Source organism: Pteronotus mesoamericanus, unplaced genomic scaffold (assembly GCF_021234165.1).
Source record: "Pteronotus mesoamericanus isolate MK-2021 breed Mesoamerican mustached bat unplaced genomic scaffold, CSHL_Meso_final scaffold_651, whole genome shotgun sequence".
Classification (NCBI taxonomy): Eukaryota; Metazoa; Chordata; class Mammalia; order Chiroptera; family Mormoopidae; genus Pteronotus; species Pteronotus mesoamericanus.
In genome coordinates this window covers 16,421,337-16,438,535 of record NW_026555325.1, presented here as the reverse complement: position 1 = coordinate 16,438,535, position 17,199 = coordinate 16,421,337, and the positions used below count along the sequence as shown (strand labels likewise).

The following is a 17,199-nucleotide window of genomic DNA, read 5'->3' as shown; positions in this document are numbered from 1 at the left end:
ACTTGATAAGAACCAGATTAATTACCACATTTCATTCATGCTGTCTTCTTGAGGTAATGGCTTTAGAGATTGGCAAACTGCAAAAAATGTTTTAGTATTGTCTTCCATTAATCTTCCCCAAATTCTCTCTTTTACTACCTAGTTATTTTTTAAATTACAGTTTTCTTGATTATCTCTCTGAATACCATGCTGCAGGAAGTTTGGGTCAGGGCCTAAATCTTTATAATTTGAAAAGCTCCTTGGGTAATTCTCATACTGCTGACAAATTTAATCATAATAACTTTATTTTCATTAGTTGTATCATGTGCATAGTCTTTGTTTCATTCTCAGATGCAAGGTATCTTTTGGTAAGGTGTTTTTGGAATTTTTCTTAAATTTTTCCCTTTTAGATGATTACAAGTCATATTTTAGGTTAAATGTAAGTATTTGGGAAAGTGAGCCTGAGATTTATAGGGAGTTAATGCGAATAATTAAAACTGCTTTTCTTACTGATATTTGACATTTTAATTTTTTTAACTGAAAAAACTTGTAGACATGGATAAAGAAGATGCATTAATTTGCTTTGAAGAACACATTCGGGCTTTAGAAAAGGAAGAAGAAGAAGAAAAGCAGAAGAGTTTGCTGAGAGAACGGAGACGACAGCGTAAAAATAGAGAATCTTTTCAGGTATTTAAAAATTTCTCTTTTTTAGCTTAATTTTATAATATGGTTAATGAGCTTGAACAATGATGTAAACAATTTGGAGACACCTGATCCCAGATCACTAATGTAGGTTTTGTGAAATATTCATACACATTTAACTCTTAAGGTCTGCAGTTAACTATGACCCCACGTAAGAAGAGCAACCATTTTAGTCCAGGGGAGTATAGAAGACTATAGCAGATTTGGTATTTAAGGAGCAGATTGATAAATGAGGTTTTACTTGGGAACGAGAAGTTGGATGAGGGGAGACTGGAAACAAAATACATGTGATATGTCATTAGTATTAGTTGGTTTTTAGGCTCTAGAGAATTTTAGGGAATGCTGTGGTATAGTTTGGGAAATGGGCCATAATTCTGAAATGTTACACACAAGAGCTGAATCACATAACCATTATATGGGCTAACGTTTCGTTTTCACCTCCAAGTACCACTTTTTATTCTCTCAGTAATGGAGAATATCATGGACCAATGAATTATGATAACAGCATTCATTGATTGCTTACTACTTACATGTTTTAAATTTAAATATCTTGATTTTTATGACAGCCTTATATTATAAAAGTAGGTACTCTTTTTATTATGTCCCCTTAGATAAGGAAATGATCTGGGAGAGGGGAAGTGACTTGCTCAAATTCAGCTACTGAATGGTTGAGACAAAATTTGAATCTACATAGTCATAATTACAAGATTTCTTCCATTGAACACTGTATTAGGATAAATGCTAAGTTACAGTAGCTTAAACAAGTTATTTCCTAAAATAACAGTTATTTGGTCTAGGGCAGGGCACATTGCCATGCCCTAAGGCAGTGATTCTCAAAACTTAGTATGCATCAGAATCATCTAGTGGGCTTTTTTAAAAACTCGGACCACCATTCCCAAGGTCACTAACCATCTTAAATATCTCGACTGATAATATTATTTCCGTTCTCATTCCAAAAAAACTTAACCATTTACTACTCTTGATGAGTTCCTTTACCTTATTAGTGGTTTCCAAAGGGATCATTTAGAGGATTGTTAAAAACACATATTGTTGAGCCTTACCATAAGAGTTTGATTTGGTGGGTCTGGGATGGGTTCTGAGAATTTGTGTTTCTAGTAAGTTTCTGAAAGTGTGAGTGACTTAAGGCCCATACTTTGAGAATTGCCCTAAACCATGAAACTTGTCAACATGTTTTAGGATTGTGTTGTTCCCAAGATCACATTTAAGTTGAAAGGGCAATGTTTTGTTTTGTTTTCTATTTCTTTAATATATAATTTTAATTCCGGTTATAGAAAAAAATGCTGAGAGGAGAAACAAACCTTCTCCACCCACATGCAACAGTTTAATAGAAGAACATTTAAAATAAATGAAAAAGTAGAAATTTTAAACTTTGTTATAGCTTTAAAACAATATCTAATACAGTTAGAAATCACATTTATATCTCAAACTTTAAAAAGAAGCATGGGTTCTTATTAAAAAAAAAAAATACTGTATCTCATTAGTAATGGAAAGGCAGGCCAGGTCAACCACTGTAGGTCTCTGTTTCTTTCCCCTGGTGGTGCTGTCACTGTGGCAGGTTGTCTGTAAGCCTTCCTAGGTTTCCCAGACCAGATTTTTATTTACATGTGGTAAAACAATGCAATACAACCTCATTTTCACATCCAGAGATCTAGAACTTAAATTTCCACTTTATAGGATGCCACTGCTTTTTACAGCATTGATTATTAAACATACTGTAAAAAAAACCTTAGACAACTATTGTAAAAAAAATTACTCTCACACTTACATTATTACATACCCCTAACAGCACCCATACCCCAAAATATCTTTACAGGAGTATTATCAATCAGATAAGAAAAAAATCTCAGTATTGGGTTCAGTCCTCCCCCAGGTGCACCAGGCTGCTGGAACTGGATCTGAGCTCTACTGATGTGAGTGAGAATCGGGAGCACACTTTGTCTCTTTCCTTGCCGTCACCACCACCCCGCCCCTCCGTCCTTATGGAACTTGCCAAGTAAATTGAGAGGGCATTTCTTTTTAAATCTAGTGACACAGAATTCCTACTCCTTTATACAGAGGCTGAGAGTTTAGTCACATGGCCATAATGAGCTAAAAGAAAGCTAGAAAACCTAGTTTTTAAATAAGAAGCATATGCCTGGGAAGAAGGGGAAACAGACTTTTAGATGGTTAATACTCTTATGCAGCCACTGATTGAGCTTTAATGTCTCTTACGAAGGTTTTGCAATAGTTTAAGGAGACCTGTATGATAAAAATAAGGAAATTTGTGTCACAGAAAGTAGAATATACAGTGTCACTTCTGGGACTGGAGAATGTATAGAAGAAATCCTAATGTAAAGGCCACATGGGTCTTCTAGGTAAGCCTAAAATATGGCTTTAAATCAGACTGGTAGATACCTGGCATGGATTCTGATTACTATTGATAAACTGGTGTTAGCATGTTATATTGGTTTTGCTTCAGGTATTCAGCTTAGTAAATTTCCTGTGTAATATACTCTCTGTCAAAAGATATATTTAGAAAGATCAGTTAAATAAACTAGAAAATTGACATTGAGAATAAAAGATCATGAATGGAAAGAATATTGTCAATGTTTATGATGATGGCTCTCATTTTATTGAGTACTCATCTGTGATGAGGAATACATGACGTTTTTAAGTCTTTAAACTGGTTTTTGAATTTATATCAAGTGTGGAAAGGAGTGATCAGGGGCTTTAAAGGAGAACCAGGGGAATGTGTATTGTCTTAGATCGCGAGGGAGTTTTAAAATAGAGCAGTGGTCCTCAGAGCTTGGCACTTAGATAAGATAGCATCAGAGTCTCTTGGGAAGTTAGAGAAATGCAGATTCTCAAACCCCACGACAGACCTACTGAATCTAATTTTGGCGGTAGGGCCCAACAATGTAAGGTTTTTACCAGTCTTTCAGATGATTCTTTGAGAAACTTCTGAGGTAGAGGAACCTACCAAAAGTAGCAAATGTTAAGAATTGGAAAGAAGACCAAAGTAATAATTTTAGGTGTAGTAGCATTTAGGGTGGTTAGTGATTGTTGGTATGGTAGAGAAAGTTAAAGGGTAAAGGTAAATTGAGGTAAAATTAAACCATTCTTAAGGACATTTTGATGATAAGATAATGCTCAAGTAAGCTCAGGGTTAAGAATATGGCTTTTCTTGAGTAAGAGAAATCAAGAGAGAATGAAGAAAATCGAATGATAGAGGTATCTCTCATTAAACAATCTTTGAAGGTTTGGAATTCAAGCATATATATTAATAGTTATATTATGAACAACATACAAGGAGAGGGAATGAGATGAGGGGGAAGAGTATATTAAATTGACTCTGAGGCAGTGAGCACCAAGGTTGGGAACCTGCCTTCTAAGGGAAGGAGAAATATCAGACTCGGACATCTTTTAAGCAACTTGCCTTCTCTAATGTAAAACACAAGGCTCCTGCCCCACACTCCAAGATGAGGTTAGTAAATAAAATGAATAAGAACCATATAATTTTAGTATAATGGTTTTCAAACCTGAAGTCACATCAAAGTCATGCAGTGATCTTTAAAAAGTAAAATTGTACATATCCAGCTTTAAATCAGAATATTTAAAAAAAAATTTTTCAGGTTGTTATTTTTACTCGTTAGGGATTCACTATTAAAATGGAATCAGTATCAAAATTTTATGACTCTTCAGATCTTAGCATACTGAAACTGAAACAGAAACACTAGCAAAGGAGGTATTATAGTGAGGTGGATTCTAATATCCTAGAAAGCATCATTGTAGATGATTTCTGCGCTGTTTTAGGCACTCAAAAGAAGGGAGCAAGTAAAGGAACTTAGTGATCACAAAACAGGGTTGGTTTAAGATAAGGATTCCATTTATGTTGTAGGAAGAATAAAAACAAAAGTATAGATAATAAATTTGAAAAAACATTTTTCATTTCATCCCGACAGGGAACCAAACCTGCAACTCCAAGCATGCACACTTATTGGATCTTAATTTAAAAATAATGGGAGAATACTTAAAAGTAATGAGCCCTGACTGATATAGTTCAGTGGGTTGGGCATCATCCGACAAAGTGATTCCTGGTCAGGGCACATGCGTGGGGTTGCAGGTTTGGTCCCCTGTTGGGATGTATATGGAAGCAAATCATTGTGTGCTATACACTAATTGCACATCTCAATTCAGACTTAGCCACATTTCTTGTACTTAAAAGTTATATTTAACCAGTGGCTACCATATCGAACATTGCAAGTTTAGGAATTTTAGGAGCAAAATTTGGAATCATTGTTCTTTAGGAACATTTGTTTATAGGATTAAAGTCCCTAAGGATTTGGAGAAGCAGGAAATGTAGAAATTACTAAGTACTAAAGTCCTAATATGTTGCCCTGATAATATGCAAATAGTATAAAAAATAAAGAGAAATAGAAATAAACATAATGAAGATTTAGAATTAAGGTAGTAATAGAGGTGGAAATAGGTTTTGAAATCAGATATGGGGTTGAGTCCTAGTTCCCCAAAATACTTTATGTATACTTTAGCAAAATTATGTGTCCTCCTCTTGAGAGGTCGACGTTTGTTAAGAAAACTAAATAAAAAATAAAAATACCTGGAAACATACCAGGCACTCTATTAAAAACAAAAAGTATATTTTATAAAAGACACGCATACACATTCTTTAGCATTATCATTTGAGATAGAGACATTCAGTATTTTGAGTTTACGTTACCCTCATATCTCTCTTTTTTTTTTTTTAAACTGAAAATGGTGTTCCATCTTACAGGACAGTAAACTGAAGCCTGGAAAGTTAATGTTGCTTTTCAAAGGTCCCTTTCTTTGAAGTACAAAATACTTTTTTTTGCCTAAAAGCAGGTTTTACTTTCATCAAGGAGCTGCCTTAATGTTTGTACCTAAACATAGTAGGGATAACATTGGTAGAAAAGTTTTAAATATTGCTATGTTTTTAACGTGTGTTCATGGTACACTAATATTTTTTATAATGTCCTTAGAGATGACTTATAATATAATGGGGTTTTTTTGTTGTTGATGTTATTGTTAATGATGCTTAATTATTTTCCAGATATTTTTAGATGAACTGCATGAACATGGACAACTGCATTCTATGTCATCTTGGATGGAATTGTATCCAACAATTAGTTCTGACATTAGATTCACTAATATGCTTGGTCAGCCGGGTGAGATTCTTTTCTTTCCTAACTTGTAGTTAATGATAGTAGAAGGAATGGGCCAGAGGGTTGTGTTGGGAAATGGGAGGGAGGGGCACTTTATTTTGTTTTATAAACAAAAAATAATTGCAGCTCTTTAGTTAGAGCTAGCTTTTGACTTCTTTAGTTTTTTCATTAGGATCAACTGCACTTGACCTTTTCAAGTTTTATGTTGAGGATCTTAAAGCACGTTATCATGATGAGAAGAAGATAATAAAAGACATTCTAAAGGTAAATAGTATACTTACTATATACTGTTAATCTGTGGTATATTTTAAAAATTAATTCTGTGTTCCTTCGATATGTGTTATTAACAAGATTTCTGTGGGGGGGTTGTTTTTGTTTTTTAGGATAAAGGATTTGTAGTTGAAGTAAATACCACTTTTGAAGACTTTGTGGCAATAATCAGTTCAACTAAAAGATCAACCACATTAGATGCTGGAAATATTAAGTTGGCTTTTAATAGTGTAAGTTACTGTGTTAATAGTGCAGTTCTTAATGTATTCAGTCAAAAGTATTTCAGTTGTAGGATACTGGAATAAGGGAATAATGAGCAGGATTTCATAAAATAGTAGCTATCTTTCAGGGTATGGTAAAAGAAAATATATTTAGATAATAGGCTGATGCTAAGCTTTCTTTGCTCAAATTAACTGGTGTTATAAATTGGATCTTAACTTAAAAATAATGGGAGAATACTTAAAAGTAATGAGCCCTCACTGATGTAGTTCAGTTGGTTGGGCATCATCCCACAAAGTGAAAGGTCGCTGGTTTGATTGCTGGTCAGGGCACATGCCTGGGGTTGCAGGTTTGGTCCCCTGTCAGGGTGTATATGGAAGGCAACCAAGTGATGTTTCTCTCCCTGTCTCCCTCCCTTATCCTCTTTTTAAAAAGAAATAAATGAAATCTTAATAATAATAATGATGATGATGAGTTGTTTCAGCTATAGAAAATCATTGTACTATTGTAACTGATTAAATGATTTTCTAAAAGTTACTAGAAAAGGCAGAAGCCCGTGAACGTGAAAGAGAAAAAGAGGAGGCTCGAAAGATGAAACGAAAAGAATCTGCATTTAAGAGTATGTTGAAACAAGCTACTCCTCCAATAGAATTGGATGCTGTCTGGGAAGATGTATGTATATTTGTAAATTTTTCCTAATGAATTGTTTCTTTTACAATTGAAAATAATACTACTTTCACTTCCTTTTATATTGTATCCACAAAAATAAGCTGAAGTTATTTGTAGAGTACATTAGATAAATTGAGACTAGATTAAAAGTGTCAAGTCAGCTGTGATTCTACATTTAGGAATATTTGTTAAAAATGGTGTGCATTTCAGAGTAAATAAAATAATCTGATAGTCTTTGAGGGGATCGAGCTGTCACATTTTCACTTGCTGGGTTTGTTTTTGTTTTTGTTTTGTTTTTTTGGTCATACTGATGTATTCTTGGCATTAATATATTACTGCATATCTGGACTTTTCAGATCCGGGAGAGATTTGTAAAAGAGCCAGCATTTGAGGACATAACTCTAGAGTCGGAAAGAAAACGAATATTTAAAGATTTTATGCATGTGCTTGAGGTAATTTTAGTATTCTCATAACTGGCTGAAATACAAACCATAAAAAATATAAATAAAAATTAAGGAATTCAGAACAATAAGTATGTTTCTTATATTACACTGCATTTATACAAATGTAGTTACCTGGGATACTTAGGGAATTTTTTTTTTCTTTTAAATATAAACTGCTTTTATTTGAAACAAAACTTGCACGGGAATATAAAGATATGTGGAGACTATCCATATATGTTTCATATTTTACAGTGTTTTAGAAATTCAATTTAGCAACCATATCAGCTGACTAGTAAACCCAAAGAAAACTGAAAAGCTGTTTTTTATCTGTTTTATAAGATTCTAAGTGTATATACAAAATATACTACATTAGATATATTAGATGTATTTGGGGGCATTCTGAAAAATAGTGAAATAAGTTTTATTAGTGAAAAATAGTGAAGTAAGTTTTTGTTAGAATAAGTAATGATAAAATTGTAAGTTACTTTATTAGCTGAATAAGGATATTTTGATAAAGATTTCAGATAGGCACTTGTATATAGTAAATACTTGATACCTGTGTGGGCCAGACACAGTTTCATTGTTAAACAAATATTACGTATATGAATGTAATCCTCACAACAATCCTATGAACTTAAAGATGAGTAAACTGAGACAAAGAGAAATAATTTACGGGGAGGGATTCCAACACAGGCTGTTTGACACTAGAGTCAGTATTTTCAATAAACATGCTAAACTGTAAGAAATGGGTACTTTACAACAACGTGAAGACTGGCACATATTTATTAGTGTTGCATGGTTATTGGGCATAGCGGGTCACTTACATTGACTTGACTATTTCATTGTATTTATTGCTCTTGATGAATATCAATGTTGACAAGAATTTGCGCTGTTAATATACCCATATGTACTCTGTATTAGTTTACCAGCTGCCTCTAGATCTTTTCTACTGAAAGTGTTTTTGACTAGCAGCATCTGTAGTGACTTGGAGCTTGTGAGAAATGCAGAACCTCAAACCCCATCAGCAGAATTCCTGTATCAGAGTTACCATTTTAACAGGATTTTCAAATTCTGAATGTACATTTAATTGTGTTAACATTTTCCCCTGATTCAAGAATCTTCCATCAAGATTCCTTCATGATCTGTGCTGAGGGTAGAGTAGTGAGGTCATAAATGGAGATAAAGATGGTGGCATAGGGAAGGTCTGACCCCATTAGAATAGGTTTTTGGAACTCAATATTCTGTTTCTAGAGGTAGAAAAGGAAAAAATAGCTTTCAGTGACAAAAGTAGAGTCCCTCCTAGGCCAGATTTTCTGTTTCCATATACTTGTAAACTGACTCAGTTTCTTTAGATATGTTAGGGGCGGGGAGTTTTTACCGGAGCATTTCCTTATTCCTACTAGCTGGATAATTGTTTTAGTAAGAGTTAAAATCCACAAAGACAGAACTTTCTCTGATTTCATGTGGGGTCAGAGTACCTGTGGATGGATGTCTTTAAGTTTGATTAAGAAGGGAATGCTCCTTGTGTGAAAAGAAAGAGTTGTATATTTTATATTTGTTCTGAGACCAACCTCAATTTATTAGGTCAAGGACAGTTCTGAGGCAGTTCTTTATCTTGGGGTTGAGCAGTCAGAAGAACCGTGTCTGATTGTAATTGTATTTCATTGTGTTTGAAAGCAGCTCTGTAAATAATACCTTCCTGGAGTGTATCAGTTACCCTTACTAACCCACACTTTTCTCATTCCTACAAAAAGTACTTTTTTAGTATTTTTAACGTTGTGTTTAGATATCTAAATGATGGTTAAGGATCAGAAGAAAACATTTTAAGTGATTATAATTCTTTACACAGTTTCAAAGGAGTACATCCTAAATATGCAAAATGGAGTTTTACTCTAAGAACTTATTGTATAATTTTTAAAACTTTTTTTGATGTACTGTCTAAAGTAAATGTAAACTTTTGAATATTTTCTTTCTTTGCTCCTGTAGCATGAATGTCAACATCATCATTCAAAGAACAAGAAGCATTCTAAAAAATCCAAAAAACACCACAGGAAACGTTCACGCTCTCGATCGGTAAGGAAGTTTATTGGATGGCACCATAACTGTATCAAAACATTTATTAGCATCATCATAAATAAAATTATTTGTATTGTTTAGGGGTCAGATTCAGATGACGATGACAGCCATACAAAGAAAAAAAGACAACGATCAGAGTCTCGTTCTGCTTCAGAACATTCTTCTAGTGCTGAGTCTGGTAAGCGTATCTTTTAACTTGACTGAATATTGACACTTGAATGTCCTCAAATTCTGACATTTTTCCTTTTCATGCTTCTTAGAGAGAAGTTATAAGAAGTCAAAAAAACATAAGAAGAAGAGCAAGAAGAGGAGACATAAATCTGTAAGCAGGTTTTTAATTTCTGTACTAGGCTTTTGCCCTTAATTTCTCCAGGGGCAGAAGAACCTTTTTTTGTCCAGTGCTTTGCAGCCTGACCCATTGTAGGCGGGCGCCTAAATTCAAGAGGTTTATACTTGATCTTTGTCTTAGTCTTCCAATAAAATCTTTTGGTAAGCTTTGAAAAAAACACACACACAAAATTAAGATTCTCACTCTGGTTTTTTAAAGTAATCTTAGAGAAAAATGCAAGTCTTGGTGTGTTACATATGTGTTATAGCTGTTGTTGAGAACCACTTAACCTTAGGTACACCTAGGGGTCTTCTTCAAAATATAAGGGCCTGAGTAGGAAGCACAAACCTGTTGAGTGAGGTTTTTTCAAGCTGCTGACTTAAATTTATGCATACCTAATGAAGGACTGCTTGTTTAGGCACTTACATTACATTTTAAATAATTTCTGCTACTCAGTAGCAAATTTGAGGAAAGAATTTTATTATACAGCTATCAACCTAATACGGGATTGAACTAGTCAACAACATCTTACATTCATAATAAGTAATGTTTTACTGGGTTTGTGGAAATGCGCCTTCATCTTTAACCTTATGAAGCACTTTTAATAATGTATATTACTCTGATCAGAATGCCATCCTTTTTGTAGGAATGGGCCACTCCCTCCTTGAATCTTGCAAGTGTTAGAGAGTCCTTGAGCTTAACAGTTTAAATTTCACGACTGTGTGAAACATACTTTGTTATATGTGGATTTTCCTAAATACTGCCTATGTGGGGATTTATCTTTGTCCAATGCTAACTTTATTTTTTATTTACACAGGACTCTCCAGAGTCAGATGCTGAGCGAGAGAAGGATAAAAAAGAAAAAGACCGGGAAAGTGAAAAAGACAGAACTAGACAACGATCAGAATCAAAACACAAATCACCTAAGAAAAAGACTGGAAAGGATTCTTCTGTAAGTATTTAGTATTCTTTCATACCTATGTTTTTAAAATATAGAAATAGAGACTATGATTAAAACTATGATGGTACTTAAAGAATAGACTTCTTTTCAGGTCTACTACCATTAATGAAAATTCAGTTAACTGCCTTTCACACAAAATAGTCGAAAGTATGCACTCATAAATGACCCAGTTGGAGGTGTCCTAAATTTTATATACCTTAAAAAAGTAACAAAGCATTCCATTTTAACTCACTAAGAAAGGAGGATATGGTCTACTGCCTTGTGCATTGTCACTAGGAAGTGCCACTGCACATTTCCTACCTTATTTTTTAAGGAATATAAAATTTAAGAGACTCAAATCAGGGTTCTCCTTCCAGATATTCACAGTTGTTGTTGTTACAAAGTCTGGTTTCGGAAGGTAACATTTCTAGTAACTTTTGGAAATAATCATTTAGAGAAGCGGAGGGCAAGTGGATAGGATGGGACTATAAGCAAAAGTTAGTATTTTAATACCGAATTACATGATTAGTCCTTATTTTCCCCATATGTGTGTGTGTGTACATATATATATGAATGACAGCACAATAGCACAGACCTCCCACAAATGCTGTTAGTTTAGCAAGGATTATGCCTTGGAATTACCAATGGAGAGTTTACACCATGCGGAGAAGGCCTGGGGCTCCCTTTGCATATTCTGATCCAGTTGCTATAGGATGAAGTGGTTTTGTTTACTTTCCTTAAATGCTGCTCTGGTAAGTCTGATGCACATCCTTGGTGAAAAAGGAGTATTTCCTATATACCCATGAGCAGCTTAACAGTTTGTTCCTCCTCATAGTAAGTTAAATGAAATCCCTGAAGGGAAAGTGGATAGGTGAACTATCCATTTTTCAAAGATTGTTTCTCACAAACAATGCATTATTATTTTTGTTTGAATTTTTTTCTTCAGCCTAAGTCTTGTGCTGCTTATAAATCTTGTATATTTGTACTAAGCATACATTTTTTTTATTAATATAAAACACTCATAGGACAACTTGAATCTGAATTAGCAACAAATATAGTGCACAGGAAATGAACACCTGTCATCCACTAAATGGAAAGAGGATGTTTCATAATCAGTTGTGTAAGAGAAAGGAAAAGAAGCTGTTAGGTGCCATAGCCCCCAATTTATATAAAGTTTAAATAAAGTTTACTAAAAACAACACATTAAAACCTCATTCTGAATTAAGGATCCCTCCTAATATAAGCAAGGTATATATACTTCATTAGCAAGCCATTGATAGGCTTTAGGGAAAGAGTCATTAAACTATGTGATATATCTGTTTCTGTGAAAGAGATTCATACAGATTTGGATTCTTTCTTCAAAAGTTCTTTACTGCTTTACCTTTTGAGCACTAATATGAAATGTAATTGTATTCAATGTCTTTTCAGGGTAATTGGGATACTTCTGGCAGTGAACTGAGTGAAGGTGAATTGGAAAAGCGCAGAAGGACCCTTTTGGAGCAACTGGATGATGATCAATAAATTATACCAAATATATGTTTACAGTATGATTTAAAAGTCTAATTCAGACCAAGGACTCTATTTTAAGTTCAATTGAAATAACACTGGGTTTTAATTATATCACAGAAAAAAAAGTGCATTTAAGTATTGTTATTGTGGACTTTATAAAAGAAAAGGAAACTGAAAATAACTTTTGATTCTGTATCAAGAATCATATTTTCATATGGTCATAACTGTTTTTCTGTGACCCTTTCTTAGGGCACTGCAGGATGGATTAAAGGTGGCAATTTACTAATAACTGCAGATGTCTCTACTTTGTTCTAAAGTATAAGTCATTAAGATGATTTGATTGACTTTATGGAAGTTGGATTTTGAAGATATAATGAAACTTTTTTTTTATACTTATAGTCGTACCAAAAAAGCACCAGCAACTGATAAAACTACTTTTTTTGTGCACTACCCAACTGGTTGAAGCTAATCTGATCTTTTATGGTGAACCCAGAAATAGGAGTTCTTATTGGAAACTTGGTGTAGACCCTTAACTGCAGTGGTGCTAGTGAGCACTGCTATAATAAAGCCACCATTATTTTTTATGAAACATCTGAATACGTTTTAAAAGGCTATTGTGAGGGCATTATTTTGAGGTGATGTTTTAAACATTAACATCAAGTCAAATTGTAGATTAGTTTAAATATATTGCCTTAAGGACCTACTAAAGAATGTGCCACCAAACTTTCAGTGATAGTTGCAATATCCATGTCTAAAACAAAAATCAATGTTGACTTAAACATTTTCTTTAACAATTGTCTTTTTTTTAAATTCGATCTTTCTCTTGCTTTTTTTCATTGAGGAAGTCTTTTACCTTCCCTACTCACTGAGGAGTATTGACTTCGTGGTACACATTCTAAAGCATTTCTGATTTGAATATTTTTGTACATTTTTATCAATTATTAAACCTTCTCTTCTAGCGTGTACTAGTATTTATTTCTACGTAAACTGCTCAGCTCTTTTAAAAAATTGTATGATCACTTAAAGATAAACTAAATCCCTGAAATTTTGCTTTCTCTTACCCACATAGCTAAGTCACTTTCGTTTTTTAATATAATCAGTGCATTTACAGCCCCTACATTTGTTTTTGATCTGTGAATTTCTACAGAATACTTCAGAGAGGCCATGGTTTGAAGCTAGAATACTTTTTACATGCTAACTTTTGAAGGTTGGTAATGTAATTTATACTATATTCCTTCAGTGCAGGATTATTTTTAAAATCGTAAATTTTAACACATAGTTTGTGGTTTACCTTAGTTTTTTTTTTCTTTTTTTTTTGGACACTCTGAGCGATCCTATTTCAAGTTGGGATTTAAAAGAACAAATGTTCATTTTATTTTTTTGCTTCATCATCCTAATGAATTTGAAAAGTGGGACTGACCAGGATGACACTCTGCCCATCCCTTCCTCCCTGTTTCGATTAAATCTGTCCACTGTTGAAAGCTTCAAAAAAAAAAGGCGGGGGAGAGCAAGGTTTCCCAACTTCTCTTTGCTTTTCTGATGTGAAATATAGGACTTTGTAGAAAGTGAGAACCATTATTTTTAGAAAATGTGAATTAATAAGTTGCTTGCTTAAGTCTCCTATTGTATATTAGAACCAAAACATAACTACTTAAACAGGGATTCACCTACACTTAATTTTCAGAGGTCCCATTGTAATGATAGTAAATATTGCCAATCATGTCTAATACTTGACTTGGAAGTCAGTGGTAAAATCTTTAAAATAAGTATATGATACTGGCAGAAATACTAGTGATGTTTCAAAAGAATTTAGAATCTGTAAAATGTTTCAATTCTATGAATGATGATTTTTTTAAGTACAACTTTAAAGTTTTGATTTTTCTATTTAAATAAAAAACTATTGATGTGTTTTAGCATGTCCTCAAAATAAATTTCTGTACTTATACGGTCTTTTCACAACCTCAGATCCCTACAGGGGCAATACAAATTCAAGTTTCCCTATAGCTCACCCATGAAAATTACTTAACCTAAAACAAAACTAGTGAACAAGTTACAACTCAGAATACACCATCCTTGTTATGAAATATATTGTAGTGGCTATAATAATTGTCTACCATCTTCTGATAGTCCCATCAAATGAGATTTAGTTGCTGGATACTGTCCAGTCTGAAGGCACAGGTGATGGGAAGAGCCTGTGAATATTTTTAATCAATTAGATTAAAGATTTAGGTTTCAAAGTCTTCACTCTGGTAATAAAGAGCTGAAATGTCTTAAAATGGTGGTTCCATTCGAAGTGAACAGATGTTGAAACAGTTTGAACATGTGTTCAAACAGGAAAGCATGTTGATTTTCAGATGAGGGGAATGTCTACTTTTCAATTAAGTCTCAGACATAGGTAAATGCTGAGGGTTCATCTTCCCTCATCATCATAAATAAATTATTGGGTTAAAATCACTAATACATTTAATCTCATACTTGATAGTCAAAATAGCAGGTGTTTTTATTTTCTCTGGTCTATAATTCCTGTGTGGGAAAATTGAATTTGTATGAAAAGTTAATTTAGTCAACCAAGTATGAAGAATTCATTGCACTTCTCCCAAGTGTATTTAAATAGCTTACCGCTTTCAAATTTAAAAAAAAGGTCCCACTTTTTTTTTTAACATATAATGGCATTTTGTTATTACCCAAAAGTAGCTTCAGCATATAGATTATTCATGTTTCTCAACAATTAAAAATACTTTCTATGCCTTCCAGTAAATCTGAAAATGATCAAAGTATAATAGGTCTTTTGACTTTTGCTAATTGGGCCTAATACTATAAAATGAAATTTGTAATGGTAGAGTGAAGAGACTAAACACTCCTCGAATATCTGTGTATATTTTCTGGAAAGAAGGTCCACAGTTTCCATATAGTTACCAAAGGGCTTTGTGTCCTGTGTTAAGAAGCGTTAGCCTTACAGGATTCTTGTTTTCTTCCGTTGTTAATGGTCAACTGAGTGCTGACTAGGCAGCCACTTGCTGCAGCCAAAAAGGGGTAACCCCTTTTATACAATGACCTTTTTTAAGCCTAGATGCTATTTAGGGGAGAAAGCAATTTCTAATGAAATAGTACCCAGGGAAGAGTGGTGAATGCTGTTTTTAAGGTTATAGGCTATTTAAGTTACTGTGTAATTTAAATGTAAATCGCAAATGAAAGAACAAAATATTTCTAGAAATAAAATGAGACAAAGCACATAATTCCTTGTATCTTAAATCTGAGGCTTTACCCTTGGGAAAAGTATCTCAGTAGGAGGTAGAATTTTAATTCTTTTACTTTCTCTAGGTAAAACTGCACTGATACCAATTTTTATGAAAGTGTGTTTTAATAGGTTTATAACAATAGGCTTATAATCTCATTCTATGCTTCTCGTAGTACTAGTATAATAATTCTTACCTTGTTCTAAATTTTCAATTATTTTGACTTCAGTGGTCTAGTTCCTATTTATGTTTCATTCACTGCTATATTCTGTGGATTAGAACAGTGCCTGGCACGTAGTAGGCATCCAATTGAATGAATGTAAAATATTGACAGATGTACTCAGCCAGTATACATGGTACCCATCATCTGTATTAAAGGGCTTAAAAAAGTGTTGTTGCAGTAAACCATATTAACCCACGACTACAGCCACATACATAACTGAAGTGCACTGAAGTGACTGTAATTTTACCATTACTTCAGAAAAAAGCTTATTTGAACATATAACTTCTATGTGGTTTTTGAGTAGGAAAGGAAATCCCCTGTGATGATTTGAAACATCTCTCTGTAACTCTTAAGTTAATATTATACAATAGTAGTTCAAAAGTAATTTATTTGAGGAATTAACAATGAGCTAGATCAGAAATGGTTTTTAAAGGTCCTAAGAGAGACAATAGCAAACTTCCTATTAAAAATGTAAGCTAAGAACTAATCATTTCAGGATGTTTTTGACAAAGGGATGACTAATGGTAATATGATAGGCATTCAAATGTTACTGGAGCTGATGTGGGAAGTGAGAAGGTTTTGCTGCAATTACCCACACACTCGCCCAGTCCTCCATTTTATTTAGCTTGTCTACCTGGCCTAAATTCTTTAAATTGCAGTAATTATTTACGCTCTTCATTTTATTTCTCATTTCCAATTACAGTTGACATACATTGTTAGTTTCAGTGATTAAGTATCACATAACAAACTTGCTACATAAAAACTGCTTTTGTGACACAGTAGGACTTAGTTCAAAGCCATCTCATTGTTAGTGAGTGATAATCGACTTAATGGATAATCGCCCTGGGTGTAAGACTGATGTATGCATTTCAGGGGACCTGGCTAAACACCCCCAACCCCCGTTTCTAGTCATAGACTGAAACAAAATGGCTGTCTATTCAGATCAGATTCAAACTAAGCCATTTCTTGTTGCCCTTCTTTTATGCTGTCCTTTGGGGTACCTAAATGTGCTATTTATAAACATTCTTTTTTTGGTCCTTCCTGCAAACATTTTGGGTAGGTGTTGGTTTCATGCCTGCCTACCCCTTCAGCTAAACTGAAGATTTGTTCTGAAAGGTGAGTAATAGGAGAACAAGGTTTCTATGTTCTGTTTGTAATTACCAGATTTTCTCTTCTATTTATATATTGTTCTGATGTAAAGAACTTCAGTTATATAAAATTAGACCTTTTGTAAATAAATATAATTTATTAGAAAAATGGCATCTTCTACTAAGTAAGTTTTTGTGCCAGCTTTTACCTTTCAGCACCCCTCACGCAGCAGTTGTGTTGTGAGATGCTAGATTACCCACATTCTGTTTTCTCAGTGTAATACCTGCTTTTCTCTGTAAAAAGACCAAAAAAAGT

At 33.7% G+C, this 17,199-nt stretch overlaps 1 protein-coding gene across 8 annotated transcripts in view; it reads left to right on the top strand.

Moving 5' to 3' along the window:
• The window catches only part of PRPF40A (pre-mRNA processing factor 40 homolog A), a 51,196-nt gene extending 37,902 nt beyond the window's left edge, over nt 1-13,294 (top strand). For 4 of the 8 annotated variants that reach the window (XM_054562450.1, XM_054562448.1, XM_054562446.1 and 1 more), the window contains 11 exons: nt 533-666; nt 5,771-5,885; nt 6,055-6,146; nt 6,266-6,382; nt 6,906-7,043; nt 7,397-7,492; nt 9,470-9,556; nt 9,641-9,737; nt 9,820-9,881; nt 10,705-10,839; nt 12,256-13,294. In XM_054562450.1, the coding sequence (XP_054418425.1) occupies nt 533-666; nt 5,771-5,885; nt 6,055-6,146; nt 6,266-6,382; nt 6,906-7,043; nt 7,397-7,492; nt 9,470-9,556; nt 9,641-9,737; nt 9,820-9,881; nt 10,705-10,839; nt 12,256-12,348 (1,166 nt within the window). In that variant the 3' untranslated portion in view covers nt 12,349-13,294. Of the gene's footprint in view, nt 1-532; nt 667-5,770; nt 5,886-6,042; nt 6,147-6,265; nt 6,383-6,905; nt 7,044-7,396; nt 7,493-9,469; nt 9,557-9,640; nt 9,738-9,819; nt 9,882-10,704; nt 10,840-12,255 lie in introns of all 8 variants that reach the window. The other 4 variants (XM_054562449.1, XM_054562447.1, XM_054562445.1 and 1 more) reach the window with 1 other exon arrangement.
• Nucleotides 13,295-17,199: the final 3,905 nt, after the last annotated feature.